The sequence below is a fragment of the Rattus norvegicus genome, chromosome 1 (genome assembly GCF_036323735.1).
Source record: "Rattus norvegicus strain BN/NHsdMcwi chromosome 1, GRCr8, whole genome shotgun sequence".
Lineage (NCBI taxonomy): Eukaryota > Metazoa > Chordata > Mammalia > Rodentia > Muridae > Rattus > Rattus norvegicus.
The window spans coordinates 15,113,705-15,141,567 of record NC_086019.1 but is presented as its reverse complement, the minus strand read 5'-3'; the positions used below and the strand labels follow the sequence as shown (position 1 = coordinate 15,141,567).

The 27,863-nt window shown below is 44.4% G+C and overlaps 1 protein-coding gene across 2 annotated transcripts in view; it reads left to right on the top strand.

Annotated features, from left to right (window-relative positions):
* The window catches only part of Arfgef3 (ARFGEF family member 3), a 165,169-nt gene that overhangs the window by 82,175 nt on the left and 55,131 nt on the right, over positions 1-27,863 (top strand). For both annotated transcript variants that reach the window (NM_001427849.1, XM_039098805.2), the window contains 9 exons: positions 3,435-3,547; positions 4,273-5,171; positions 16,908-17,074; positions 17,824-17,989; positions 21,999-22,106; positions 22,426-22,641; positions 22,780-22,890; positions 25,083-25,233; positions 27,394-27,711. In NM_001427849.1, coding sequence (NP_001414778.1) covers positions 3,435-3,547; positions 4,273-5,171; positions 16,908-17,074; positions 17,824-17,989; positions 21,999-22,106; positions 22,426-22,641; positions 22,780-22,890; positions 25,083-25,233; positions 27,394-27,711 — 2,249 coding nt within the window. The remainder of the gene's footprint in view (positions 1-3,434; positions 3,548-4,272; positions 5,172-16,907; positions 17,075-17,823; positions 17,990-21,998; positions 22,107-22,425; positions 22,642-22,779; positions 22,891-25,082; positions 25,234-27,393; positions 27,712-27,863) is intronic.

Sequence of the window (27,863 nt, the reverse complement as noted above, 5' to 3'; positions counted from 1 at the left end):
AGAAGTTCGTAATGGTCAGACCTAGAACACCAAATCCCATACGCTGTGCCTCTCATGCCTATCTTAAAATGAGGCTTTAAAGGCTAGGGACGTGTCTCAGTGGGACAGTAAACACAAGTTTACTTCATTAGTAATCACAGGTCCCCAGCACTAGGCGGCAGTGGGGGGTGTCTTAGGACTGTGCTCAGTGGTAGAGTCTTTGCCTAGCACACACAAAGCTCTGGGGTTTGGTGCCCAATACCACAAGAAGATAAAAAGGTATTGTCTTTCTTTGAGTGTTTATGTGCTTTGAGTGTTTATATGCTTCAGAAGAACTCTCCCCCCTTCTTCAGTGCTTCTCTGAAGCACTTAACAAGTACAAGACAAAGTTAGGCATTCAAATGCATTATCCAGGTTGAATTAGAGGATACGGTGAGCTTACAGAGAAGCTGAGGTTTTGGGGTCCTGTCCTCGGATTAGTGGTGTAACTTAGGGTAGCAGAACATGCTGAGTATGCACACAGCCCATCCCCAACACCAAAGAAAAATAAAAATCCCCATCCCTCAGAGATGCATTCACCCCTTCAAAAAAGTGGGGGAAGGAAAAGAGATCCCCTTTAAATCTAACTATGTCTGAATAACAGTTCTGTCCACACTTAGGCAATAATCTCACTTTGAAAATTAAGGGTCGTAGCAATGGGATTTATTTTCTATACAACTTCATTAACTAATTTTTAATTTAACCTCTAAATGATTTCTTCTGGAAAGATGCGTAGCATATGGGAACATAGACCAGTTGGAAATGAACAATTTCCAACAAGAACGTTATATAAGAAAACCTGTGGGAAGGCAGCCCCTGCCGAGCACACCCTTGTTAAAGGTTCCATGACTATACTAAAAGTAGAAAAACTAAAATAAGCATCCCCGCTCTACAACCTCACTAGTTGGAAAAGGAGAGGAGAATAAATCTGAGGTAGCAGAAAGGAGTAATGGTAAAAGCGAAAAGTAGTGTGAGACCTCTCCTTAGAACCCAGGCTCGGCGAATGGGAGGAGGTGATGGAAGGGTTGTCCCTATCCCTGTAGAGAAGGGGGTGACATCTGGGTCTGGGTTATAACAACAGCAACACCAACAGACTTTAAGACAACTTTCAAAAAGTTGTCTTCAGAAACATCTCCTGACTTGAAGAGGAGGCCAAGGGATTAGTGCTCTGGAAGGTTCCAAGGTTATGAATGGCAGCTTCACATTTCTGGGTATTCGGTAGCTGTTGAACATGGAGCGCTCCACAGAAAGGAAGACAAACTGTGGTAGTCGATGGTGGCCTTGGTGACATGTGAAGAGGACATGGAAAGGACAGAATAGAGTAATTTGCTTTGATCTAAAATGTATAGCTGGAGGGAGGCCTCCGTGGTTGGGAGCCCACACTGCTCTGCAGAGGTCAGTTCCCAGCATTCACGTGAAGCAGCTCACAGCTTGCCTACAACTCCAGCTCTAGTGGAGTAGGAATCTGATGATGCCTAGCTGTGGCCAGTGGGCACTTGCATTCTCATGTGCACATACCTGTGGATAACACACACACACACACACACACACACACACACACACACACACTTAAACAAAAATAAAATCTTTAAAACTTACAACTAATGTAGACTCTTGTAACACTCTCAAATGCTGAAATTCATCTTTCCTCAGCCAGGTTTTTTAAAAGTAAAACCACAATTTTCGGATTATATTTTATAATTTAACCCTGGGGCATAGAAAGAACCCATCCGAGTTTCAATCAGATACCAGTACTTATGAACAGGCCACAGATTCCTTAAGCATGGAGAAAGAACTAGAAATCCACTCTTTGTTGTTTCTGGACATCAACTTTCTTCCCACACTCAAAGACGTATGAAGAGGGGGCATCATGTAAAACTTGCCCTCCTGGGAGTTCATTATGTCTGTCTGCACCAACTCCACAATCCCCCAATAACTTTCTATAAAAATGTCCACGTTGCCTCGCCTTACTGAGCCCATCCTGATTTAAAAAAAAAATACCAGTAATTGTATATTCTGCATATATTTGAAAAAAGAAAGAAAAAGAAAGCATGGCTCCAAAGACACATAGGGAGTCTCCATCTTATCCCCCTCTCTGCAGCTACCTCAGAAGGAACTGAAAGAATGAAAGAACTCTTAAGAAAAGTCACCGGAAGAACATGTCAACTAGGAAGCTGCTTAGCGTAACAAGCAGAGGCTGCTTCACTGACAACCATTTAGTAAAGTGTCATCTCGGCGGTGTACGGTTACAACATGCAGTGACTATGGCCAGAGAAGATATAAACTAAATCTAGTCACAGTAGTGTTGAGAGAAGAGGAAACTCCGTCCTTGGCAACAACATGGATGACTTTTACCGAGAAATAAGTTGGGTACAGAAAGTTGACACAGTTAGGTAACGGTACAGTTGATCACATTTCTGTGTGAATCCCAAACGTCCTGAACACATAGAAGCGGATACTAAAATGGTCGTTAGGGGATGGAAGTTGGAGATGTTGATTAAGTGACTTAATGTGCAGAAGTCGTAGAGAGCCATTAGCGACTATAGTGACCAGAGTTATAACTATATTCTGTACCCAAGTATTTAGTAACTTCAATTTATTTTATTAAAATGCATAGTTAATATCATTAGTCTAGAATCTGAAGTACAGACGTTTCTCCGGTACAGACATTCCATAAGTAGAAGATACCATGGTATAAAACCCTCGTCATCAAAGTGTTAACAATATTGTATAATGTTGCCTTCAGGTTAAAAACACAAGTTGTATGTGAAATGGATTGGATGTTTAACTTGGAGTTATACATATTATATAACTATATTAGTTTCTTCCTACTTCTGTGCCAAAGCATTGTGGCTGAGGGAACTTACGGAAGAGAAAGGTTCTTTGGCTTTTACACTTTCAGAGGGTAAGAGTCCATGGGGGTAGGGCTTGTGGCAGCAGAGGAGAGAAATCTTGCTGTCAGGAACAGCCAAGAGGTCATACCTGAAGCTGCAGGTCGGGAAGCGTAAGGGAACAAGGGACAGGCATCACTTGTGTAACCACAGCGCCCACCCCAGTGGTATACATCCTCTGGCAAGGCCACACCGTCCAAACCCACCCAACCAGTGCAATCATTTAGGACCAAGAATGCAAATGCCCAAACGTATGGATCAGATTTCACTCAGACCACCACAGGTTTCATCCTGACCACACCTCACTGCCTAGGTACAAATAGGCCCAAATGGGAGACTCTTCGGGTTCTAAGTATTTCCAAGAAAAGAGCTTCAATCTAGTAACCATTCCTCCTGTTATGTCCTCCCCTAAAGAAGCGCGCATTATTTATTTGATCTCGGGATTTTAAAACTTGGTGAATGTTTTGTTTTGTTTTGTGATACTCACTTTTATTTTTCTTTCTTTCTTTCTTTTTTTTTCTCAAGATACTTGGGAGCCCACAGCGTCTGTATGATTTGGCGGGACCAAGCTCTCTTGAGTCAGAACCAAGGAAAAGATCTATTTCCAAAAGGAAGTCCCACTTGGATCTTCTCAAACTGTATGTTTCATTCTCCTTTTGGACGTGTGTTGGCTGTCCAACACTGCTTCTCTGATTCCTTTTCACCTTAGCCCCAAATTCATAAAGTTTTGATGAGTCTACATTTAAAAATGTGCATATTTAATTATTTACCCACAAGCCATACAAAACGTATCGATTTATTCTACTCGGAACTTGCCAGATACCCATACTGGCTTAAAACTGAATCTACACTGAGACATCTAAAAACTATCCACTGAATTATTAAAGGGGAGAACTTGGATTTACAGTATGAGACGTAGGATTCTGTTGCAAGTAGCTTCCATAGGAATCGAAGCAATTGGTATGAATAGTCTTAGCATACATCTGGTAAGATATGTTTACACAGAAATGTCTTCAAGACTCCTAGCCACAGAGACTGTTTCTACTTGCAAATCTGAATATAACACAAAAATAAAGTTCTCAGTGTCCATTCTTGAATAAAACAACACATTCCCTTCTGGAATTTTTACCTGTTCCCAGAAAAGTTAGTCAACCAAAGAGGGCATACGGTCTTAAGTGGAGAACCTTATCTGGAGGCTTTTCCCAGCCTGAGCATTTCTTGTCTTGTCGTTATGCAAATTAGGCAAGTTAGACTATCTCTTTTGAATACTGTGTAGTTGGCCAAGCTAATAACTCTTGTATATTTGGGGCATTTCTTGATCTTTCATGCCTGGCTGCTATTCTCTCTCTTGAACACTGTTTAGCATCATGGACGGCATGACGGAAGCATGCATCAAAGGTGGCATTGAAGCCTGCTATGCCGCTGTGTCCTGTGTCTGCACTCTGCTCGGGGCTCTGGATGAACTCAGCCAGGGGAAGGGCTTGAATGACAACCAAGTGCAGCAGCTGCTTCTGCGTCTTGAAGAGCTGAGGGATGGGGCAGAGTCAAGCCGGGACTCCATGGAGATTAACGAGGCTGACTTCCGCTGGCAGCGGAAGGTGCTGTCTTCGGAGCACACACCATGGGAGACAGGGAATGAGAGGAGCCCTGACATCAGCATCAGTGTCACCACAGACACAGGCCAGACTACCTTGGAAGGAGAATTGGGTCAGACAACACCAGAGGACCACAAGAATGGGCTCAAGTCACCAGCCATTCAGGAAGGCAGGGAGACCATGAGCAAAGTGTCAGAACCTGAGACCATAGACCAGCCTGATGTGGTTCAGAGAAGCCACACGGTCCCTTACCCTGACATCACTAACTTCCTGTCAGTGGACTGCAGGACAAGGTCCTACGGATCTAGGTATAGTGAGAGCAACTTCAGTGTAGATGACCAAGACCTGTCGAGGACTGAATTTGATTCTTGTGATCAGTATTCCATGGCAGCTGAAAAGGACTCAGGCAGGTCTGATGTGTCGGACATTGGGTCAGACAACTGTTCACTCGCTGATGAAGAACAGACCCCTCGGGACTACATGGGCCATCGGTCCCTGCGAACCGCTGCTCTGTCTCTCAAGCTGCTGAAGAACCAGGAGGCAGACCAGCACAGTGCACGACTATTCATACAGTCCCTTGAGGGCCTCCTTCCCCGGCTCCTGGCCCTGTCCAGTGTGGAAGAGGTGGACTCTGCCCTTCAGAACTTTGCCTCTACTTTCTGCTCAGGTTTGTAGACTGTCTTTTGCAACAAGAACATTTAGAGCTTTGTGCCTTCCTGGGCAATAATCTTCCTGCCTGTGGTTTGAACTGCTTAAAGCAGTGCTTCTCACCCTTCCTAATGCTGTGACCCTTTAATAATACAGTTCCTCACGTTCCTAATACAGTTCCTCCAGCCATAAGATTGTTTTCATGGCTACTTCATAACTATAATTTTGCTAGTGTTATGAGTCATAATGTATATACTGATAGTTTGCAAAAAACAAAAAGCATTTAATTTAGCAGAAAGAACTGGTATGTGGGGGTCAAACATTTTCGAAATGGAGACCCCAGACAAAGGCACACAGGCCTTCTTATGGGGAACCGGAGGAAATCTCTAGAAGGATTAAGTAATCTAAAATTTCATTGGTTGGTGCTAGTGGATCACAGGTGGTCAGTAGTCTGCATTCCTACGTCATCAACATTTTATCATAGGATGAGATCCAGTTGCCCAGCGCAGATGGTCCATTCTGAGATATTTCCTCATTTTTGTGATTATCTCCAGGCTGTCCTTTGGGAGGGGGTTTAATGATTTTGTTCTGGATTTTATATGGAGCCTGGTGTCTTCTGCCCCAGTATCTGAGACTTATGGTCTGTTCCTGGAGCTGGTTGGTGCCTTATGACCTTTCTTCGAAAGCAGTCCTGGACTGGAGTCAAATAGGCTCCTTAAATGGAGACAAATGTGGTTTATGTTGTCCTTTCAGCAGGATATTTGATATGTAACCCCTTTGAAAAAGTCATACAACCCCCTAAAGGGTTGCAGCCAAAAGCTTGAGAACCACTGGCCTAAAGCACGTTCGTGAACCCCAGCTTCTCTTCTGTTGAAGAAAGGAAACGTCTAGAAGACTTATGGATATAGGTTTCTGATGCAGAGACAAATTCTCAGCTTGGACTGCTCTGACTAGCTGTCCTTGGTGCCAAGGAAGATAGTCCATCAGGTATCAGTGGTCTAGAACTTTATCAGCTTTTCAGAGCCCAACACTTCTGCTTATGGTAATGACTGAGTCTCTGGAAAATGGTAAAGTCATAGATACAGTCTGTTAGGTTATTTCTACACCAGCAAAATGAGCCAGTTCAAGCCAGATTAGATTATATACAGACAGCTTCATTGGGAAGCTGCTCTCAGTTGAGTTCACTGGCCCTAAGGACTGAGGCCAGGGAAGTCACCATGGGGATCGAGAATTGGAGGGAGGGGAAAGAGAAAGAAAGAAAGGGTGCATATGCAGAGAAAGAAGAGAGAGAGGGAGAGGCAAAAATGTCTGCATTACATAGGGAAGAGGCTCTGGGCAGCCCAACTCCTGGGATGGAAAGTTCAGGGTTCGGGGTAGGGTATGCCAGGTAGGAAGTGAGGGATTCTGGGAGAACCTGGAGGCCAGGTCTGCTTTGGTGTGTAAAATATGCAGCTGAGTCCCTTATGTGTGGGTGGGAGATCAGGGGGGTGTAGAAACCAAACACAGTCTTCTTTTTAGAATTATAATTATGCAGTGAGTCAGGGAGATGGCTCAGACAGTAAAGGCGATCTGAGTCATGAGCCAGATATCTAACTTTGTGGTGCTTTTATTATCATATATTAGTGGTAGCATTTTCATACTTGTATCCAATGTATTTTTATTATGTTCACCCCCTTTACCCTCTGTTTCCCTCCCACTGATCTCCTTCACCCATGACCCCCTTCTTCTTTCTTTTGCCCCTAATTTACTTGTTAGTAGAAGTGGGCCTAAGGGTGGGAGTGGGGATGGGAGGCTGGTGGTAGTGACCCAATGAATTTCCCTAGGGTTGTATGAGAGAGAATGGGAGAGGCTTTGTTTATAGGATTATGGGTATCTTACCAGTAACTAGACCTCTGAAGATTACTTTCTTCCCTTCCACCAACCATGGCAGCGAGAGGTGAGAGCCTCCCTTTCTATGCTAGAACTCTGGTGGGCTCAATTGTCTTCACATTTTGTACAGTCACCTCATCTGAGCTCAAGATTGTAGGAAGTGGGTTTTTATTGTTTTGATAAATGTGACTAAAAACAACTTGTAGAGAGGTTTATTACACCTCATAGCTTACAATCCTTCATGAAAGGGAAGCCAGGGCAGGAACCCAGAGCAGAAACCATGGAAGAGCGCTACTTCCCTGGCTTGCTCCCTGTGGTTTTCCCAGCCTGCTTTCCTATATCACCTAAGACCATGTGTCAAGGAGTGGCACCGCCCACAGTGGACTATGATCAAAAAAAAAAATGCTCTGTAGACTTCCCCACAGGCATCTGATGGAAATATTTTCTCAATAGAGATTACTCTTTCAAACTAATTCTAGGTTTGTGTAAAGTTGACAAAACCCAACTAGTACATGTGCGATGTCAGATAGTTTCACACCAATCTCCCTTTCTTTTGTCTCTAATATTCCTTTTATCCCTTGTTCCCTGGTATCCCCTGAGCCTTAGATTGGTATTGATTGATTTCCTGCCCTTAGCTAAGCATTCAACATTCACTTACTCTCAGCAGTGAGGAGTCTTTTCTTTGTTGCTTGTTGCTGTAAAATGAAGTTTCTCTGACCGTAGCTGAGAACAGCACTCTCCTGGCTAGTTTCATGTCCACTCAATACAAACTAGAGCAACGGCTCTCAAACTATAGCTCACTACGCCTTTGATGTATAGGTCGTGCTTCCCAACCACCCACTCACCCACTGTGAATCTTTGTATTCACGAATGAAAGACACATACACATCAGTTAATATTTGATATGCTATGACTAGCTCAAAGGCTGGGCACTCCTAAACCTTCCCCTGTTAGCCAACGCTCCCCTCTGGTACTCCTGAGACTCCTAAATCTTCCCTGCTACCCCAGGCCCAATCGGGGAAGTAGCCAGTGGCCATTTACCAGAATTTTTACATGGCTGATTGGTTTTCTCTCCTGCAGTTCTTATTTCCACCCACCCACCCCCTGCCCCAAGTCATGGTGATTCTCTCTCCTTCCTTCCTCCCACTTCCTAGCACCCACAAATCTAAAGGCTCCGCCTCAGTCTACCTACCCAGCCATTGGCTATTGGTCTTTATTGATCCCAATTGGGGAGAAGGACCTTCAGTGTTTGGATACGCAGATTCTCAGTTTTGGGGGCCAGATTAATTTAGAACATTAGAACCAACACTTTGGAGGTTGAATGACCCTTTCATAGGGGTCATATATCAGATATCCCACACATCAAACAATTTACATTACCATTCATAATATAGAAAAATGCAGTTATGAAGTAGCAACAAAAATAAATTCATAGCTGGTAGTCACCACAACATGAGAAAAGGGTTGAGAACCATTGTACTAGAGTAATCTGAGAAGAGGGGACCTCAATTGGAAAAAATGCCTCTATAAGATCAGTCTAGGGGCTGGGGATTTAGCTCAGTGGTAGAGCGCTTACCTAGGAAGCGCAAGGCCCTGGGTTCGGTCCCCAGCTCCGAAAAAAAGAACCAAAAAAAAAAAAAAAATCAGTCTGTCAGCGGGTAAGCTTATAGGACATTTTTAAAATTAGTGATTGATGTGGAGGGCCCAGCCTATTTTCGGTGGTGCCATCCCTGGGCTGGTGGTCCTGGGTTCTATAAGAAAGCAGAATGAGCAAGCTATGAGAAGCAATTCAGTAAGCAGCACCCCTCCATGGCCTCTGCAGCAGCTCCTGCTTCTAGGTTCCTGCCTGGTTTGAGTTTCTGCCTTGGCTTTCCTCAATGGACCATATTTCAGGATTATGCAATCCAAATAAATCCTTTCTTTGAGTTTTCTTTTGGTCATGGTGTTTTATCATAGTATTAGAAAAGTAACTAAGACAAGTGCTAATCTATGGGCATAAACATAGTTACTTAGAAGACAACTGATGGTACATTTTTTTCCATTTATTAAAACAACCACAATAGCTTCCCCTCTAGGGCCTTTGGCCTCCTCTGCCACATGTATTGGTTGGCTTTATATGTCAGACATTAATTCTCCCTATGGAATAGGCCTCAAATTAACTTAGAAAGCAGTTGGTTACTTCCGTAAGATACTTGCCTTTATTGTACTACTGGTAGATCTTACTTAGTTGGCCAGTAGTATGGCTTGCAGGGTCCACATCTAAGAATGATATTAGTGTCAGTTATCCCAAAGCAACCTGAAGAGCACCACCTATGAAAGCTATTCAGCACCATAGTGCTACCCAGAAGAGAAGAAGCATCTAGCCAGGCTCTGGCTTGATTTCTCTGTGTCCTGAGACCAGTTTATGTAGTGGCTTCAGCAGTAGGACCTTACCCTGTAGTTCTGATGAGCAATCAACTCAATTAATACAATCGTTTGTATTGTTTGGGGGCCTCTGAGACTTTTTTAAACCAATTACTCATAGCAAGACAGTCCACCCTCTGCACTGGGATTTTTGTTTAATAACCAATTGCTTCTGGGAGCTTCTTTTCCCACCACACAAAGGTACTTCTGTTCAAACACTTTTGTTACTGATTTTAATTTTTATCTTACCAAGTATCATATTTCCTCATGGCCTTTTCATACATTGTTATTTTGAGTTGACACTATTCTTCCGCCCCAGATCTTTAATTATGCATTTAGACATTAAAATTTTTAAACCTTATTTTCTCCCTTGCTCTGTCATCTGGCCTCTGCTCTCTTACCTGAACCAGTCACTTAACATTTCTTGCCTGGGGACTCCTATGCTCACACAGCTGCTAGTTATGTCACTGGCGTGAGCTTCTCTAGCTGAGTGAATAAATAGTGTTTTGTTTCAAGCCATATTGCTTATGGTGTTAATATAAGGGAGCTCGGAAATACTCAAGCAAATGGATTTCCTAAGACAACACTTGACCTGAACCATAACTGCTACAGAAGTACCTTCTTAATCCTGCACAGAACAAGGTATCGTCCAGGTTAAGTGGATCCTCAGGACAAAAAGAATCTCCAGCTTTGCCCAGAAATTGGTAAGAGGTCACAGGCACCTCCCTACCTGAGGATGGCTCTCACTTAAATAAGTGGTTTTTTGTAGGCTTGAGACTCACTTTGACTGAATGTAAAGCTGACTGCTGATGATAGGGTATTTATAATTTTATCAAATTTTTTGAGATAAAGCAGTCAAGTCTGAATCTCAGATGTTAAAAAAAAAATGGCTGTTTCTTTCAGTTATAACAGTTCTGGCTCTAGACTCCAGGCCCGCCTAGCTTGCAGGACAATCAGTCTCTGCCTTCCTATGGTTCCCATTGCAGGATCCAACCCAAAGTTGGAGCTTATGTAAGATCTAAACTGGAGGGACCCTGATGATTTCTACCTCCAGTGAGCCCTATTGATCCAGTTCATTGGCTACTGGGGCTCCATACATCTTGCTATGTCTTCACCAGCCTGGAATCACAAGATTCTGGCACAGCTGAGACTCCCCGCACACCTTCATCTGTATTAGTTATAAAGCTGCAGGTCTTTGCAGACATCAGGGAGCCACGCACCGCAACCCCTACTAGCTAAGCACCGTCCTGCCTCTGCCTTGCTGTCTGTGTGCTCCTCTCACTGCCCCTCAAGGAGTGAGTTTTGGTCTTTGAAAGAAGTCCTACCCTTGAAAATCCAAAGCATGAAGGCAAGGATACTGTTACTAGCTTCGGCTTCTAGCTATGGTTTCAGCAACCCCAAACATAGTCATCTCAGTTTACCTCAATGTCTTTGTGGAACTCAGAGTGAAAAAATGGTGGGGAGAGTTCTAGGGTAAGTGATCATGTTTTTGTGTCTTGGTCTTATAGGGTTATGTGTTTGCAGGCATTATAAAAATTAATGATTACTGAAGGAGAGGGATTCATTTTCCTCTTTCCTGTTGAGTCGGAAGTTGGCCATCCAGAGTTCTTCAGTGGCCTGGGTCCTGGGCACACCCTGCCATTCTGTTCTACTCTGTTTCACAGTGACTTACATACTAAAGTTTTCTTCAACCGAGCTGGCCTCACTGACCAAGCTGCATATCATACAGCCTTTATGTCCAACCAGGAGGGGAGACAGCAGAATAAGGTCACAAAGGTCCCTCCTTGGAGATAAATATGGCTTCTTTAAAGGATGTTCTATATGCCCCAAGTCTAGATGACCCCACTGCACACCAGTCTCAGGACAAAATGTCCTCTAGGTTGATGAGTGCCTCATAGCCACACATAAAGTAGAGGGCAAGAGAAGAACAGAGCCCCACATTGACTATGCCCTCCATGTGTGTTCTCACCAGTCACAGCTATATGCAGAATATCTGTGCCACGGGCATTCTTCTGTTAGGAATGTCTTCCACAAACGCCCATGGCAGAACTGCTAAGGGCCATCTCATCCTGTAAGCTCGTTCACAACTGAAACAGCATACATGGGTATCAGTGGAGCATCAATTATATAAACAGCAATGCAAACACGCAGTGCTCAGTGCAGTCATTGAAAGTAACAAGGCAGTGCCAAGAGGTGTCCAGACACATCACTGTGCAAGTACAAAGTGTATGGTTCTGTCTTATCGGCAACTATATTACTATGCACATAGGAAAAAGCGTGTTTCTTAGGAAGGGTGTCATTGAGGCTTAGAAGAAGACTTATTGATCTAAGATTTTTGTGCTCTAAAATACTACTCAGTGTTTTCTATCAAGTATTTAATACTGATTTTTTAAGAGAAATGAGACATTATCTTAACATAAGAAGGACTTTTAGAGTTCTTTTGTGAAATTTTGTATCCGGTCATTTACTTGTAACCAGTCAAGCAGATAAATCCATCCTCCTGTTCCTGGAAAGTAGAGAACATCTTTATTACAGCTGGCCAGATAGACTACAGTTATCAAAATGATAACTCTCTACATGGAAAAATAGAAGCACTGTAGCTAGAACATGCCAACGTTCATCCTTCCCTTGGTTTATCACTGCAAAATGGGTAATCTATCAACAAGACCAGTCAGAAAAAGATTCATAGAACCTACCATAGAGTTCCTACACACATTAGCACAAGGCACAGTGCAGAAAGCCGCTTTCTATCTGTGTAACATTAGGCAAATTGATCAACGTCTCAAGGAACTTCTCCTTGTTAAAGTTTGGGCAGAATCAAATGAAACGATGTGTGAGAAGAAATTGGCTGTACCTGGTGGACAGTATTTATGAAGCACAGTGTGTGTTTTATTGTGGTTGTTGCTGTTGCTTTTGACTGATGTCACCAGATAACATATCTGGAATAACAGGAAAATTGCTCCTTTCTTTAAGTATGTAGAATAGTCCTCATTTTGTGTCATCCTCAAGTTTGTCAGTGGTCTGTAACTGTAAAAAATGAACCTGAACATAGATGAGAGGCCACTGCTGCCAAGCACCATTAAGAAGCGCAACAAATGATTTCAGACATGCGCAGATCTACCAGCAATGTCTTGGGGCTTTGTTACCCCTCTGCTAATGGCATGGCTTCCCATCTTAGCACATTCAACCCCAACCCCTTTCGCTTTCAGCATCTGAGTATGTGCCCACTTTTCCAGAACATATTCCCAGCTGTCGTAAAACAGTTGTCTAATGCTGATTGGTGTCTAAGATCAGGCCACTTATCGATTTTCTCCCTTTACAGGAACTTGAGTATACATTTTAATCTTATTGGCTAAACATCAAACTCTCAATGCCATTCCCTGCTTCACTGTGGAAAGAAATGGATTTGAGGACCTCTCTCTCCTTTGGAGAATTACAGTCAAACCCACAGACAACTCATAGTGCTCAGGGTTCCCCCCACAAGTCATCAGGACCAAGAAACCTTGGACACATCCTCAGCAAGAACCAAGAATCAGATCTCTCTCTTGAGCCTGGCTTTCGGTTTTTTTGTTTTTTGTTTTTTCCATCTTTATTAACTTGAGTATTTCTTATTTACATTTTGATTGTTATTCCCCTTCCCAGTTTCCGGGCCAACATCCCCCTAACCCCTACCCCTCCACTTCCCTATGGGTGTTCCCCTCCTCATCCTCCCCCCATTGCCGCCCTTCCCCCAACAATCATGTTCACTGAGAGTTCAGTCTTAGCTTCCACAGTGGAACCAAGGGCTTCCCCTTCCACTGGTGTTCTTACTAGGCTATTCATTGCTACGCATGCAGTTGGAGTCCAGGTGGCTTTCGGTTTTCAATTCATCTGTGGGCTGGGGAGATGACAGTGAGGGAAGGAGCTGAGTTCAAATCTTCAGCATGCACGTAAAATGCTGGATGTGGCCACCTGTAACCCCAGGGAAGGAAGGGGAAGTGGAGGTTCACTGGGGCTTACTGGCCGGATGGTCTAGCTCCAGGCTTAGTGAGAGACAATGTCTTAAGGGAATACAGCAGAGAGTAGATAGAATAGCAGGACACCAGTTACCTTCCCCCTATAACACACACACACACACACACACACACACACTCTCTCTCTCTCTCTCTCTCTCTTATACACACACACATCCCACATAGATATCACACACATATACACACACACATCCCACATAGATATCACACACATATACACACACACATCCCACATAGATATCACACACATATACACACACACACATCCCACATAGATATCATACATACATACACACACATGTGTATACACAGTCACATGGATTCATACACATATGTATTTATACACATATGCATTCACCTTACACAGATATGCACATGTTAAATTAATTAAAGGTAAAAATGAAAAAATGGACTTGCTAGACTCAGTCTTAACTGAAGAAGAGGTTACTGAGGAGTTGGAGAGGGTGTGGCAGGAATAAAATAATAGGCCTTGTGTGCTTGATCACCAAGTGCTCTCAGTGAGGTCCGGAAGGGCTGCAGTGTCCTGACAGCACTCTGCAGACAGGCTGTTCCTCGCTGTGAGTGACCGTCCTAAGGAGGGATCTACCTAGATGACATTCGTACTTACATAAGCTGGTGACACTCCAGTTCTTTCCAACCTTCAAAGCTTTTTTGGGTCCCTATCTTTTTTTAGGAATAAATGTTGCAGCTACAGATTTGCATTTCTCAGCTATTGTGATTTTTTTTTTTTTATATTTCAAGTGAGGGGCATCTTTGAGGAAGGAATTCTCTCTGACATGATTTGAAGAGTACAGGAGCCCACGCTGTTTTCACATGTAAACTTTTCCCCCACATCCAGAAACCTAGTCTCCCAAGTTTGCAGAAGTGGATGTGATAAACACTGCACAAGTCTCAGATGATGCGATGTCACCCGAGGGCTCTCTGAAAGCTCAGACACGGCACGAGCACTCTGGGAGACTGAACTGGGCTTGGGGCATGCATGTTTGCTGGCTTTCTCCGGTACCCTGAGGATATCCCAAAGGGTTATTCGTTATTAATTATACTCATTATGAATTATCATCTTATAAAGTGCTTTAGGGAAAAATACTTGGGAACAAGACAACAACAATTATGGGGGGGGGTTGGACATATTTTCCAATAGTTTAAAAAAAACTGGCTAATTGATGCAAATTCGTTTACTATAGTTTACTCTTCAACATGTCCACTTTAAGCGTATGTGGTATGTGGACGTTCATACATATTTGGATGCATATGTATGTGTTCATACATGTGTGTACAGAGGCCTAAGGTTGATATGGAGTTATTTTTGATCACCCTATACCTTATATACTGAAGCAGAGCCTCTCTCTGAACCCAGAGCTTGCTGGTGTGGCTTGTCTGTCTAGCCAGCTTGCACCAGAAATCCCTGTCTCTGCCTCTCTCGCACTGAGGTGACTCACAGGCCTCCTCGCTCACCTGGATCTCTAAGTGAGTCCTGAAAATCTGAGCTTTCCTCCTCAAACGTACGCAGAGGGTGCTCTCCAGCCCTTACATGGTTTTTCATATATTATGTCATTACTTCTATCAACTTTGCTAGAGACAAACATACAGCGCTAAAACCAATATTTAAGTCACCTTAGGCGTGCAATTTAGTAGCACAGATTATATTTATCATGTTATGGAAGCCTCGGCACCATTTCTAGAACTTTCCATCATCCTAACTAGACACGATTTCTTTTCCAATTCCCACCTTAGTACACTACACCTCTGTAAACTTACCCATCTAGGCCATGCACACCAGCAGACTCTACGTAATTATCGTTTTCGTCTCAGCTATTGTGTTAGCAGAATGTTCTCGAGGTTCATCTGCATCACAGCGCTGGGTGACACACCATTTCATGTGTCCCCCACAGGCGATTACCCATTTGTTCCTTGCTAGACATGTGGTTATTTTCGCCTTTTGGCTATTGGGAGTAATCCGGCAATTAGCGCTGATGGTCAAGCACATGTTCTAACCCTGCTTTCAAGTCTTCACAGCATGTTACGCCGAGTTAAATGGCTGACTCTCAAAGTCGTTTTTGTGTTTTTGTTTTCCGGTTGTTAATTTGAGATACCATCTCACTCTGTAATCCTGGCTAGCCTGGAACTTGCTTTGTAGAGCATGATGGCCTTGAATGAACTCGCAGAGATCCTCCTGCCTCTGCCTCCTGAGTGCAGGGTTAATGGTATGCTTCACCATGCCCAGCACGTGGTTAGCTTTTGGGGGGGACACATTTACTTTCCTTGTATTATTTAAACAAGGTCCTTATACGGCCCGCGTTTGGGTCAGATTCACTATGCCGCCCCAGCCACCTGAGTGCTGAGTTGCAGGCCTGTGACACCACACCTGGCACCGTAGCTTCACGCTTTTGTCTTAAGTGCGGCCTTAGGTGCCTTATGTAAATGACTGCAGTTGCTCCTGATAATAGCCATGTGCATTTTCACTCCTGCATCATACAGTTTTTAAGAACCCGCTCTGTGACAGGCACTAATATTTCAGGCACCAAAAGTCTCTGATGAACAAAATGACAGCCACAATCTCTGACATACCTTGCATTAGAACGCTAAGAGCAGCCCGTAAACACATGTGCAGGTTGATACACTGGCTGAAGCCTGTCGTCTCAGTGCCTGGGAGGCTGAGGCAGGAAGATCAAGTATGATACCATCGTGAGCAGCATGGTGAGACCTGTTTCAAAAAGTTAAGAGGGAAACGTGCTGCTTAACAGGCATGTGTGAAACCCCGACCTTGATTCCTGGCACACTCACGTGCACACACATGCACACACACACACACACACACACAATTACTTGCACGTCTGCCCACATATATGTGTCTATACCTATGTAAACCATCACTACAATGCTAAGTAGAATAAGTGGCATCAACGCCATAAGCACAGGGAGAGAAAGAGGTTTGTGCAGATTGGAAGGAAGCTATGGAATGGAAAGGGGAGGTGTCCGAGAAGCTGACTTGAGAGTCAATCATCAGAGGTCTAGGAGACCATTCTAGGAAATGTCAGAGAAAACACACGGGCCCCAAGCAGGTATAGGTAGAAAGAAGTGGGAAGAAATAGCAAGTTGAGAACAAGAGGCAAGCGGGATTGAGATTGAATGGTTTTATGTTGCCATAGAAAGCATCTGGAAAATATGAGGCATAAGAAAGTTACAGATGGCTCAAAGGGCTTTTTACCCAAGTTGTTGCTGCTAATTAATGGCTTGAGATCCAGTTGTAGAAAATCAACTCCAGAACACGACCTTCCCGATAAGCTATAATAATGGATCTGGTCCTGTGAGCATCCTAGCTGGTAGCCAGCACGATATAGAAGTGGTCTGCACATGGCGTTTCTGTTGCTGGAGTCTATCCTGGCTCTCCAGGTGCAAGTCCTAGCACACGGTGGCAGCCCCACAGATGCCTTCCTTCCTTTCCATAGGCATGATGCACTCTCCTGGCTTTGATGGAGGCAGTAGCCTAAGCATCCAGATGCTGATGAATGCAGACAGCTTGTACACAGCGGCACACTGTGCCCTACTGCTCAACCTGAAACTGTCCCATGGCGACTACTACCGGAAGCGACCAAACGTGGCACCAGGCATGATGGTGAGCATGGGCTTTGACGTGGGTTTTCCCCTGGATAAACGCTGGTGTCAGCTGTCACTATGCAGCCAAGGGTCAGGTATCTAGGAAGAAACTGGCCAGTGTGTTCTGTGCCCCACTGCCCTGCAGTACCCATGCCTGGGCAGGTTTGGAGGGTGGAGAGGATGAATGTGGAATTCACATGGTAATCACGTGTGGCTTTAATAAGATACCTTTTGTAAGGTGTGTAGTGAGGACGGTGTTCATTACCCTGTGGTTGGTTGGCTCCCTTGGCTGAACAAGCCACTTCCTTGATGTCAGTTCGGGAGTCTAAATCATGGGTCACCGCAGAAAGGAATCAACGACTGCTTCTTTCTTGAATGAAATATAACCTTTCAATGTTACTTGACGACAATGTAGGAGTGTAGGTCAAGTCTCCCTTGGGTACATATACTCCTTCCAGAGCTTATTCTAACCCCAACTGCTACTGGGGCAGCAAGAAGAGGAAACTATGGAAGGTAGTCATGCAGGTAATAACCTTCCAACCAACCAAGAACAAGAATGTAAAATGCAGCATCCTGCTCCTTTCAAAGGCTGTCAGGTGATGTCACAAAAGAAACAGCAGTGTAGAGCTTGGGCTGCCCTCTAGCTTTTTCCCCTTTTATTCTTACCCTCAAACAAAAGTTCTGGTTCTCTTAGGATAGAAAGGAGCAGTGTGGGAGTCTGTTAATTCACAAGAGTGTTATTTGGTCCCCTTCCATGCCTCTCTGCAGAAAGAGTTCATGAAACAGGTGCAGACCAGCGGTGTGCTGATGGTCTTCTCCCAGGCCTGGATCGAGGAACTCTTCCATCAGGTGCTGGACAGAAACATGCTGGGAGAAGCTGGCTACTGGGGCAGCCCTGAGGACAACAACCTTCCCCTCATCACCATGCTCACAGGTCAGTGGGTAATGCCCAGGGCAAAGTACTCAGTGCCTGGGGGAAGCTGACATTCTGAGGCCTTTTAGAAATGCACAGTGCTTGAACAAGGCTTTGAGTAAACAGTTCTAGGAAGGCATCGGGAGAACACCTCTCAAGCATCTGCGCTCCTTCTGTGGTGGGCAGCCTGATGTCACCATTGGGGAGGGCTAACTTAGCACCCTCAACGTTGGAGTACCGCTGTAGGCATTGATGGACTTGTGTCTTCTGAACACAGGCCCAGAGTGATTCCTGGAAGCTCTCACAGGCTAATAGAGATCCCACATTGCTCCATGCCATTGGTCATTGGTAATTTGGCCATTGATAATGTGACGCTGTTGGTTTTCTACTTGGCTTCGTTCCCATTCCTTGTCAGTATTTTTTTTTCTCATCTGTACCAGAATTTAAAATGACGCCAAACACTGACTTTCCCAGTATCCTTCTCTATAGTGTCAAAAATATTAATATCCTTTTTAACTACTAGAAATTTCAAATGAACACATAGTATCTCAAAGTAGGGTGATTTTTAGGCAAAAGCAGACCCTTCTGGTTTTTCACAGCTTATCAATAATGTTCAAAACTTTGATATGTTCAGGCACGTAAGTTAAATTGTCAAGGCTGGTTGTTGCTGTGTTTTGTTCTTACTGGTTCTGGGTTCCCAGATTGATTGACAATCTGAATTGTCCTCTCATGGCTATAGCTTATGGGACACATGAGGCATGTTCCTATACTAGAAGCAGTGTCTCCTGCATCGTAAAGTATATCAACTGCTTACTGCACACGGACAGGGTGGGAATAAAGCTGGATAGTGTAGCCGAGAGGTTGGGTCTGTCAATTAGGTTATTTATCTATGGTTGACACCAAGGCTTTTTATAAAGGTGACAGAGTAAGCAACTGGCAGGTGGAATCCACCAATCCGGAATTTGGGAGTAAGGTGCTAATTGGAGACCAGGTAGAGAGATATCAGTGAGGCCTCTCCCTGGAGAGCACAGTCCTGGAACGTTCTTGAATCTGGAATCTTTCTTCCAGAATCAAAATGGAACTGGTTAAGAGCAAGTCTACGTTCCATAGCTTAAGGATCAGGATCAGGTGACCAGTTTGCACTTTATTGATCATGGTTCTATTTATCCCACTTGAAAAATAACCAGTCATGGGTACCGGAGAGATGGCTCAATCATCTTGAGGATCGATATTTGATCCCTAGCGCCTACATAAAAATCAGGCGTAGTTGTCCGTACCTAGAATCTCGGTACTGAGGAGGTGGACATAGAGAACCCCTGACATTTTCTGGCTGCCAATCTAGTGAATCAGAGAGTTCCAGGCTCCATGGGAGACCCTGGAGACAAAGAGGAAGACAGCTCACATCAATTTCTGGCCTCCACATGTGCACACATATGAACATGGACACAGACAAACACACGGTAAACAATCATTCATATACGTAAAAGACACTCATTTAGTTTAGTCAAAGCTTGGTTTCCATCTATTTCTACAAACTCCCTTCATTGGTGTAGAGAGTACTGCCTAGAGTATGTAAGTGTCTTGAGATTCATCTAAGGATCTTAAATACCAGGTTTCTGCCAAATAAGATCTATGAATCCTTTACCCAAAGCTTAGTTAAAGGAGTCATTTGATAGATGTGAAAGGAATAGCAGACTGTCCACAGTAGCTGTGTTTATCCGCCATTACCGTCAAACAGCCATAATGCAGGAGATTCACGATAGCAATAAAATCTTCTTAAAATACAAAAATGAGGTTCTGTGAGGGCAGGAGGGATGGCTCAGCAGTTAGGAGAACTTACAGTTCTTGCAGATAACCCAGGTTCTGTTCCCAGCGCCCCCATGACAACTCACAATCATCTCTAATTTCGGTTGCAGTGCAATGCCTTCTGGTGTTCTCCAGGGCACCGGGCATGGCATGTACTCGGTCCATAGCTATACATGCAAGTAAAATACTGATATAAATAACAATAATAATTGGTAGTCCATGAGATTTTATAGCAGACTACAGATGTGAACCAACCAGTGAGGTGTGGGCACTAGCTGACCCTCTCCACCGGGAGAGCCACATCTGATAACATGGCTGACCAATCATAGAGATGGAAAACTTCATACTTAAATAAACTTTGTATTGCCTGAGTTCATTAATCTTGTACCCGGCATATAGGATCTATTATAACCTGGGTAAAATGATCACTTCTGGTAAATATCATCAGGCCATTGATTAAAAGCTAAATTGATTCCAGGAAACTGGCCTATTTCTATGGTAGCAGTCATACAAATTGCTACCTTCTGTGAAATTTTGATGTGTTGCCTGGAAGGTTTCCAATATGAAAATGAAAATTTTAATACTATGTATTGACGTCATCAAGCCAGACTGGAGCAAGGATGATGTTCCGAATTAAGGAGAAAATTACTTCTACCCTCTTTTCTTATACCTTTCCCTGTGTTTCATTTGACTCTATCAGTTGCATCCAAATTCATATGTTGTGTCTCATGGTCAGCTTATTTTATAATGAGGAAAGTGGTGCCCAGAGAATGAAGTGTCTGGCTCAGGCCTAAAGGTCCACTTCGTTCAGAGATAAGCAGAAACCCAGGCTTTTTTAACCCAGACCAGGCCCTTCTTGCCAGAATATGAAGGAGTTTGTAGAGCTATTTTCATGCAAACATCCGAGGGGCATTGTAATGGTTTGTATATGCTCAGCCCAGGGAGTGGCACTACTAGGAGGTGTGGCCTTGTTGGAATAGGTGTGGCCTTGTTGGAGTAGGTGTGGCACTGTGGGTGTGGGCTTTAAGACCCTCACCCTAGTTGCCTGGAATCAAGTATTCTGTTAGCAGCCTTCAGCTAAAGATGTAGAACTTTCAGCTCCTCCCTCGACATGCCTGCCTGGATGCTGCCATGCTCCAACCTTGATGATAATGAACTGAACCTCTGAACCTGAAAGCCAGCCCCAAATATATGTTGTCCTTTATAAGACTCGCCTTGGTCATGGTGCCTGTTCACAGCAGTAAAACCCTAACAAATAGAAATAGTTTAGGAACCCATGGTGAACTAAATCACAGAGAGAGACCTGAATGCCAATCAGAAAGCATGAATACTAAATCCACTTCTGTCGTTTGTCAGCCTCGTGAACTCGACCAGTTTATCTACTTTACACGTGGATCTTACCCCAGCCACTCAAAAATTATACCTTTTTCCACTTCAAATCCTGAATTTCGTCACTGAAAAATGGAAAAATAATACCATTTCTTCCTGGTTTGAGTAGTTGGCGGACAATCAAATGAGAAAAAAAAAAAAGTAAAACATTGTAAAGTATCATCATCAGTGCATGTTTAATAAGAATAGAAATTATCTTAACCAAAGAGGTTTATTCTCCTTAGTTCTGGTGAAAGAAGACTAGCCTGGCATGGTTGTCTATTCTTTTTGATCCAGAATTTGAGAAGCAGATGCAGGAGACTAGCAAGTCTGAAACCAGACTGCTTCACACAGTGAGACCTTTTTAAGCTGCACGTGTGTGTGTGTGTGTGTGTGTGTGTGTGTGTGTGTGTGTGTGTGTGTGTGTGTGTACACTAGAATACTCTGAGTATGATTAGTAATAATGGCGTGATTTTGAATAAATGCAAGATCCAAAGATGAAAACATCTTGAGTGAGTAAATTTTATGACAACAGCCAAGGCAGAGTCTAGCTTTATCTTTTTAAATATAAAGCATGCAACATCATATAAAAGAATGCTCTGATAATGCAAAAAAACAGATAGAAGGAACAAAGCAGCATTTATAATATCCTCAGAAAAATGGCTCTGTGGCTTATATGTAATAAATACAATGGATTTTTGTTGAAAAGACATAAATGTTATGATGGCTATTGAATTAATATATATATGTATAATATATATATGTGTATATATATATATATATATATATATATATATATATATTTGTTCTACCGAAAGGGAAGATTTGGGGATGACTGTACTCTTTTAATTGGCAGATATTGATGGCTTAGAGAGCAGTGCAATTGGTGGCCAGTTGATGGCGTCAGCTTCAATGGAGTCGCCTTTCACCCAGAGCAGGAAACTTGATGACTCCACGGTAGCAGGTAAGGCCTTCACCTTAAAATGTACATGCTGTACACATGTTACCAGCAATCGAACTGTCAATGGTGGCTTAAATAAATTATGACTTCATCTTAGGGGGAAGGTAGCTAATGAAATTGCCCAGCTGAGATAGTGATGTCACATTCATTATTTATGATCGCTGTGTGAAACCTGACCCAATGTAATCTAATACATTGTATTCCCTGTTGTAGAATTACATGTAACTCAGAATTGCTTATCTGAGGCCTGGAGAACCTCAGACCCTTCTTTGTCATTCTCTTTGTCCCTGGGAAGTGCCCAACGCCCCCCTTTTTCTTGTAGGTATTGCATTTGCCCGTTACATTTTGGTTGGCTGCTGGAAGAACCTGATTGATACTCTGTCAACCCCCTTGACTGGTCGGATGGCAGGAAGCTCTAAAGGGTTGGCCTTTATCCTTGGAGCTGAGGGCATCAAAGAGCAGAACCAGAAAGAGCGGGACGCCATCTGCATGAGCCTTGATGGGCTGCGCAAAGCTGCCCGGCTGAGCTGTGCACTAGGTACCCATGGGGATCCCTGGCTCTCGGCCTGAGGGAGGGTCTCTTCAGAACTCGCCGGGCAAAGCATGGTTTAGAAGGGGTTCTTCTGGTATGTATCAGGAGAATATGATTAATGGATAGCTGTTTGTCTTTCTGAAGGGGTTGCTGCTAACTGCGCCTCAGCTCTTGCACAAATGGCAGCTGCTTCCTGTGTCCAGGAAGAGAAAGAAGAAAGAGAATCCCAGGAGCCCAGCGATGCCCTGGCACAAGGTAGCAGCTTGCAGGCCAGGATCTACCTGGTGATACCACTAGCAACTGGTCCCCATCCCATGTGGGATACACAGTAGGTTGTTGCCACCAGTCGGGAACCCCTCTGGGTCACAGGCGTGAGTCTGTTTTAAGTGAGGGAACTTACCTAGTGTTGATGGTGTTTCCTCCTCCATCTCCAAGAGATTCACACTGGCTACTACTGGCAAGGAAAGTACAGTCAGTTGCTAACAACAGTGCCAGGGGCCCACCTGGCAGAGCCTCCTGGGTCGTCATCAGGCTCCCTGTGCAGAGTAGAGATCCCCCTGGTTACAGCAGGAATGGCAAGTTGGCCAATGTTCTGAGGGTAAAAATCAAATCAAATTGAAAGGGGGCCCGAAAAACTTCACTCAGGAAAACCTGAGCTCTGTAGACATTGGAAAGGGTCAGTGAAGCTAATGATCTAGACATGAGGGAAGAAACTGTCTTTCCTATAGCAACGGAAGATACAAGGCAGGCAGCAGGCTGACGAAGAGACGAAAACATGTTCCAAATCCTGCCGATGCTATCCATAGATATGCAAAGTAGCTAGTCACAGGGATATGTGTATTTTTAGCAAAGACAAGCGATTTAGGTCACTGTTCCACAAACTTGAGTAATATTTAGGAGCCTGGTGACAAGCAAAGTAGAAAGGGGGAACAAGGAGTCAAAGCCTACTTAAGTATTATATACCTATCCGCTCCACAGAGATCTTCAGTTAGCTATCTGTAGTGGACATCTGTATGCCGGAACTCAAGACACTGAGGTGAGAGGCTCACAAATTTGAGGCCAGCTTGAGTGGCACAGCAAGAACTTACTCAAAAATGTGAATTCTAGGGTCTAGAGAGATGGCTCAGCAGTTAAGAGTGCTTGCTGTTCGATCATAAGGACCAGAATTCTCAGATCTTAAGCTCCCAAATTACCAGCCAGGTATAACACAAAAGCCTTTCCTTCAACCATAGTTCTCAGGGATACAACACCCAAACTCAGGCCTCCACACATGCACAAGTATGCATGCCTACACATAAGTGTGTGCATACATAATCTTTAAAGAGTTCTGCATCGCCTGTTAAGAATACTAGTCGCTCTTCCAGAGGACCCAAGTTACATTTTCAGCACCTACATGGTGACTCACACCCATCTGTGTGGCTCCTACATCTGCTTCTGAACTCTGAGGGAACCTGCACGCACATGTGCACACACATACATTCAGATAAAACAGTCATACCCATGAAATAAATATTTTTCAAATGTTTAAATGTTTACTATTACAGTTCCTAAAACACAACCTGCTTTACGTGCAAAGCTAAAAATGTTCTAATCGTAAACAAAGGCAAACTAAAGTTGGTCTTCTATTCATGAGGCAAATAGTGTTTTCCTACAAGTACCCTTCTCCTTATAACATGAAGCTGGCTGAGTCACAGGAAGATAGTTTTCTCTGTTTATTAGCTTTGCATGATCGCCCACCGAGTCTGGCTTTCTTCCAGAGTGGTGCAGCCATTTTGCCTTACGTTGTGATTTAGCCTAAATGATGTGCTAAGTCAATGTTTGTATTCTCCCTCAGTCATCACCACTCTGTTTTATTCCACTAAAGTATTATTTATAGCTTACAGATGCGAGTGTGCGATCCGGGGATGAAATGACATCATGAGTTTCACTTGAAAAGAAGTCATCCCTGTGCTCCAGATACATTACATACACACACAGTTTCTTAGATGACCACATCAGACAGGCATAAATAATATTAAGCAGTCTCAGAGAGGCTTACCTGCACACTGCCAAGAACTTCTTGATTATTTGTAAGTTAGGTTGCACAGGGAAGGATGAACAGTCTAGAAGCAGATGGTTTGGCTGGAGTTAGTTCATAAAGCCCACCCACGACGGTGTTGTGTCACACCTGGATCCATGGATAGACTGGAAGGAACTGGACCTAGCTCGGGGTCCCTCTGACCTTAGAGCCACAGAGCAGGGATCACCAGTGAATGGGGACTTGTCTGACCATGACTTTGCATGTGGATGATGGAGACCTGCCAAAGAGGTGCTTGCAGCCAGCGAAGTATCTACCATTTCCCTTTCGCTCTTGCATGAGAACGCACTCTCTCATTTCCATCTTGTCTCTCTCCCTTTCTGTCTCCCTTACTCAGACTGCTATTTTAATAAATGTCTTTCTGGCACAGTGAAACTAAAAGTGGAGCAGAAACTGGAGCAGATGGGGAAGGCGCAGGGGGTGTGGCTGCACACAGCCCACGTCTTGTGCATGGATGCCATCCTCAGCGTAGGCCTGGAGATGGGAAGCCACAACCCGGACTGCTGGCCACACGTGTTCAGGTGCATGATGGTATTCCCCACCCCTGACGGCACAGACCCTGCCTTGGATAGTCTGGGGTGGTAGAGAAGGTATAGACTCCAGAGTCTGTCAGCATCTCAGGAGAGCACTCACCAGTTAGATACGTTCTGAGTGAAACATAGAGAAGATGTTTCAGGGAACAGAATGGCAGAACTCCTTCAGGGAACTGGGACTTACCTGGTGACATTGCCCTGAGAGACAGATGTCTTGGAGCAATGGAGGAAAAGCTGCTTTCCTGAGTGGAGGATAGAACACAACCATGAGTACAACTCTAGAGTATGCTCAGGAGTCAATGATTCAACTCTTGCATGCTTGTTAATGTCCCTCCTAGTTTAAGAAACGGACCCCGAATAACACATCATTACATCCAGTACCTGATTAAGGACATCTAGTTTAAGTGGACAGAGAAAAATATGAACACAGTAGTACATCTGTGCAAAGCACCCCAAAAAATCTGACCCTTGTGGCATGGAAGTGAAGAGAGTCCCAGTCAGCAACCGTAAAATAAAAACAAAGGGACAACTCCATAGTCAAGAACCGTGCCTCCCCAAGCATTGGCGTTACAGCAGAAGGGAAACAAGCAGGATCACCCATGGAAAGAGAACAGTTAGATGGTAACCCAACGAGACCTGAGTTCAGTTCTACTCCACTAAGACAAATAGAGCTCCAAGTGCTAATTGAGTTCCTAAGAGAAAAACATGCAGAAAACACGTTATAAAAATAACCTGTTGCGTGTAGTTTTAAAAACACGCTACTGCCTTAGCCTGGAGGCTTGGACCGAGTTACCAGCCCCTCCCAGCTTAGCTCCGGATCCATCCACAACCATCCCCCAACCTGGCTTCTCTTTTCTACCCGGATGAAAAACACTCTCAGACAGCTTTATTACTTGAGAACTTGCCAGCGAGCACAATTGCTGGGCACGGAATCTCCTGCCTGGAAAGGCATGCCTTCAACATTATTATCTCCATTTCTCCTCCCGCCCTAAACTTACCAGCTACCCTGTACCAGCTAGCCCACACCAACTTCCTGGTCCCCCGGCCTACAGTGGAGGCTGAAGGCCCCAGCTGCCGGGAGGCCCTACACTGCTTCTTTCTTCTCGTTCCAAAGCATGGCAGAAAAGCCCCTCTCTTTCCCTGTGTCTGCCTTTTCCTCCTGGACCCTGAAAGTCCCACCTATACCTTATGTCCGGAAATTGGCACCCAGCCTTCTTTATTGACAAAATCAAGAACCAATTAGGGAGCCAGACCCTTAGGATCAGCACCTCCCCCGGACACCAACCACCTCTAAGAGAGCACTGTGAAAGGACCAGGGTGAAGCAGTCTGGGGCGAAGTGGGGTGAGAGAGAGAAACTGATGACCAGATACTTTGCGTTGACCTTACAAGAAAACAAAGGGAAGAGACTCGGGTGGTACTCAAGCGACATAGGTGAATTCAACAAATTCCCTAATTATAGAACACCAGGATAGTTTATCAGGAATGCCCTTTGACAATGACTAAATTACCTGAGATAAAGGACGCCTTAGAAAGCATCTTAATCCTGCATTCAATTAGAAACAAACCCTTCGGAAGTTGGCAGTTGCACGTCTCTGCTCTGTTTCCGCCACTCTAGGGGATGCCCCTTCAACCCCACGCCCTACATGGACATAGGTATGCAGCCATCCCATCAGACACATCAGAGCTGGGTAGAACTCTATTGGGTCAACAGAGCCTGTCCACTGTGGGCATTTGGTTCATCTGGGGTCCTTTCTAAGGAAGTGCTTCTCTTCCTTATCAGAGCGTAGTAAAGAGGGAGAGCGGGATTCCTCCGGGAAATCTTTCAAATAAGCTGTCTAGCGAAGCAGCGAACTAAGCAACACGGAGTAGGTAAACGGGGCTCTCCTGCCTATCTTTCCCCCAGCCAGTGATGAGTGAGAGAATCTAGGGGATCCTTGACCCATGCCAAGACTGTCCCAACCCAAAACAAATTTATATCTCTGAGCGGTAACATACATAGCAAGGAACGGCAGTGCGAAATATGAGAGGGGAGGAGAAAAACTGAGGCAAACTCCAGGGGCAGCTGGATTTCCTTTTAGCTCACTGTGGGACGGGTAGAGTCGGTGGTGCCGGGCTCCAGTATTTACTTCCTGTTTGACTCTCTCTAGGGTATGTGAGTATGTGGGCACACTGGAGCATACCCACTTCAGCGACGGTCTCTCCCAACCCCCTCTGACCATCCATCAGCCACAGAAGACATCTGGGAGCTCAGGCCTCCTTGGGGAACTTGAGTTTAAGAGCTCATCCCAGGAGCAGAGTCTGGAACAGGGACCTTCCCTGAACGCGGCCCCTGTGGTCCAGCCCCACACCATCCAGGAGCTTGTTCGGGAATGTAGCCGTGGCCGGACCTCAGACTTCCGCGGAGGTAGTCTGAGTGGGAACAGTGCTGCCAAGGTGGTGCTCAGTCTTTCTACCCAGGCCGACAGGTATGCAAGGCCCGCTCACCCTGAGGATGCTGAAAGGAGGGACTGCATGTTGGCTACACGCCTATATTAATTTTATCTGGTCTCCAAGTCAGCCTGGGGCTAACAATGCATTAGCCAGTTACTAAAAATGATAAAAATGATAAAAATGTTTT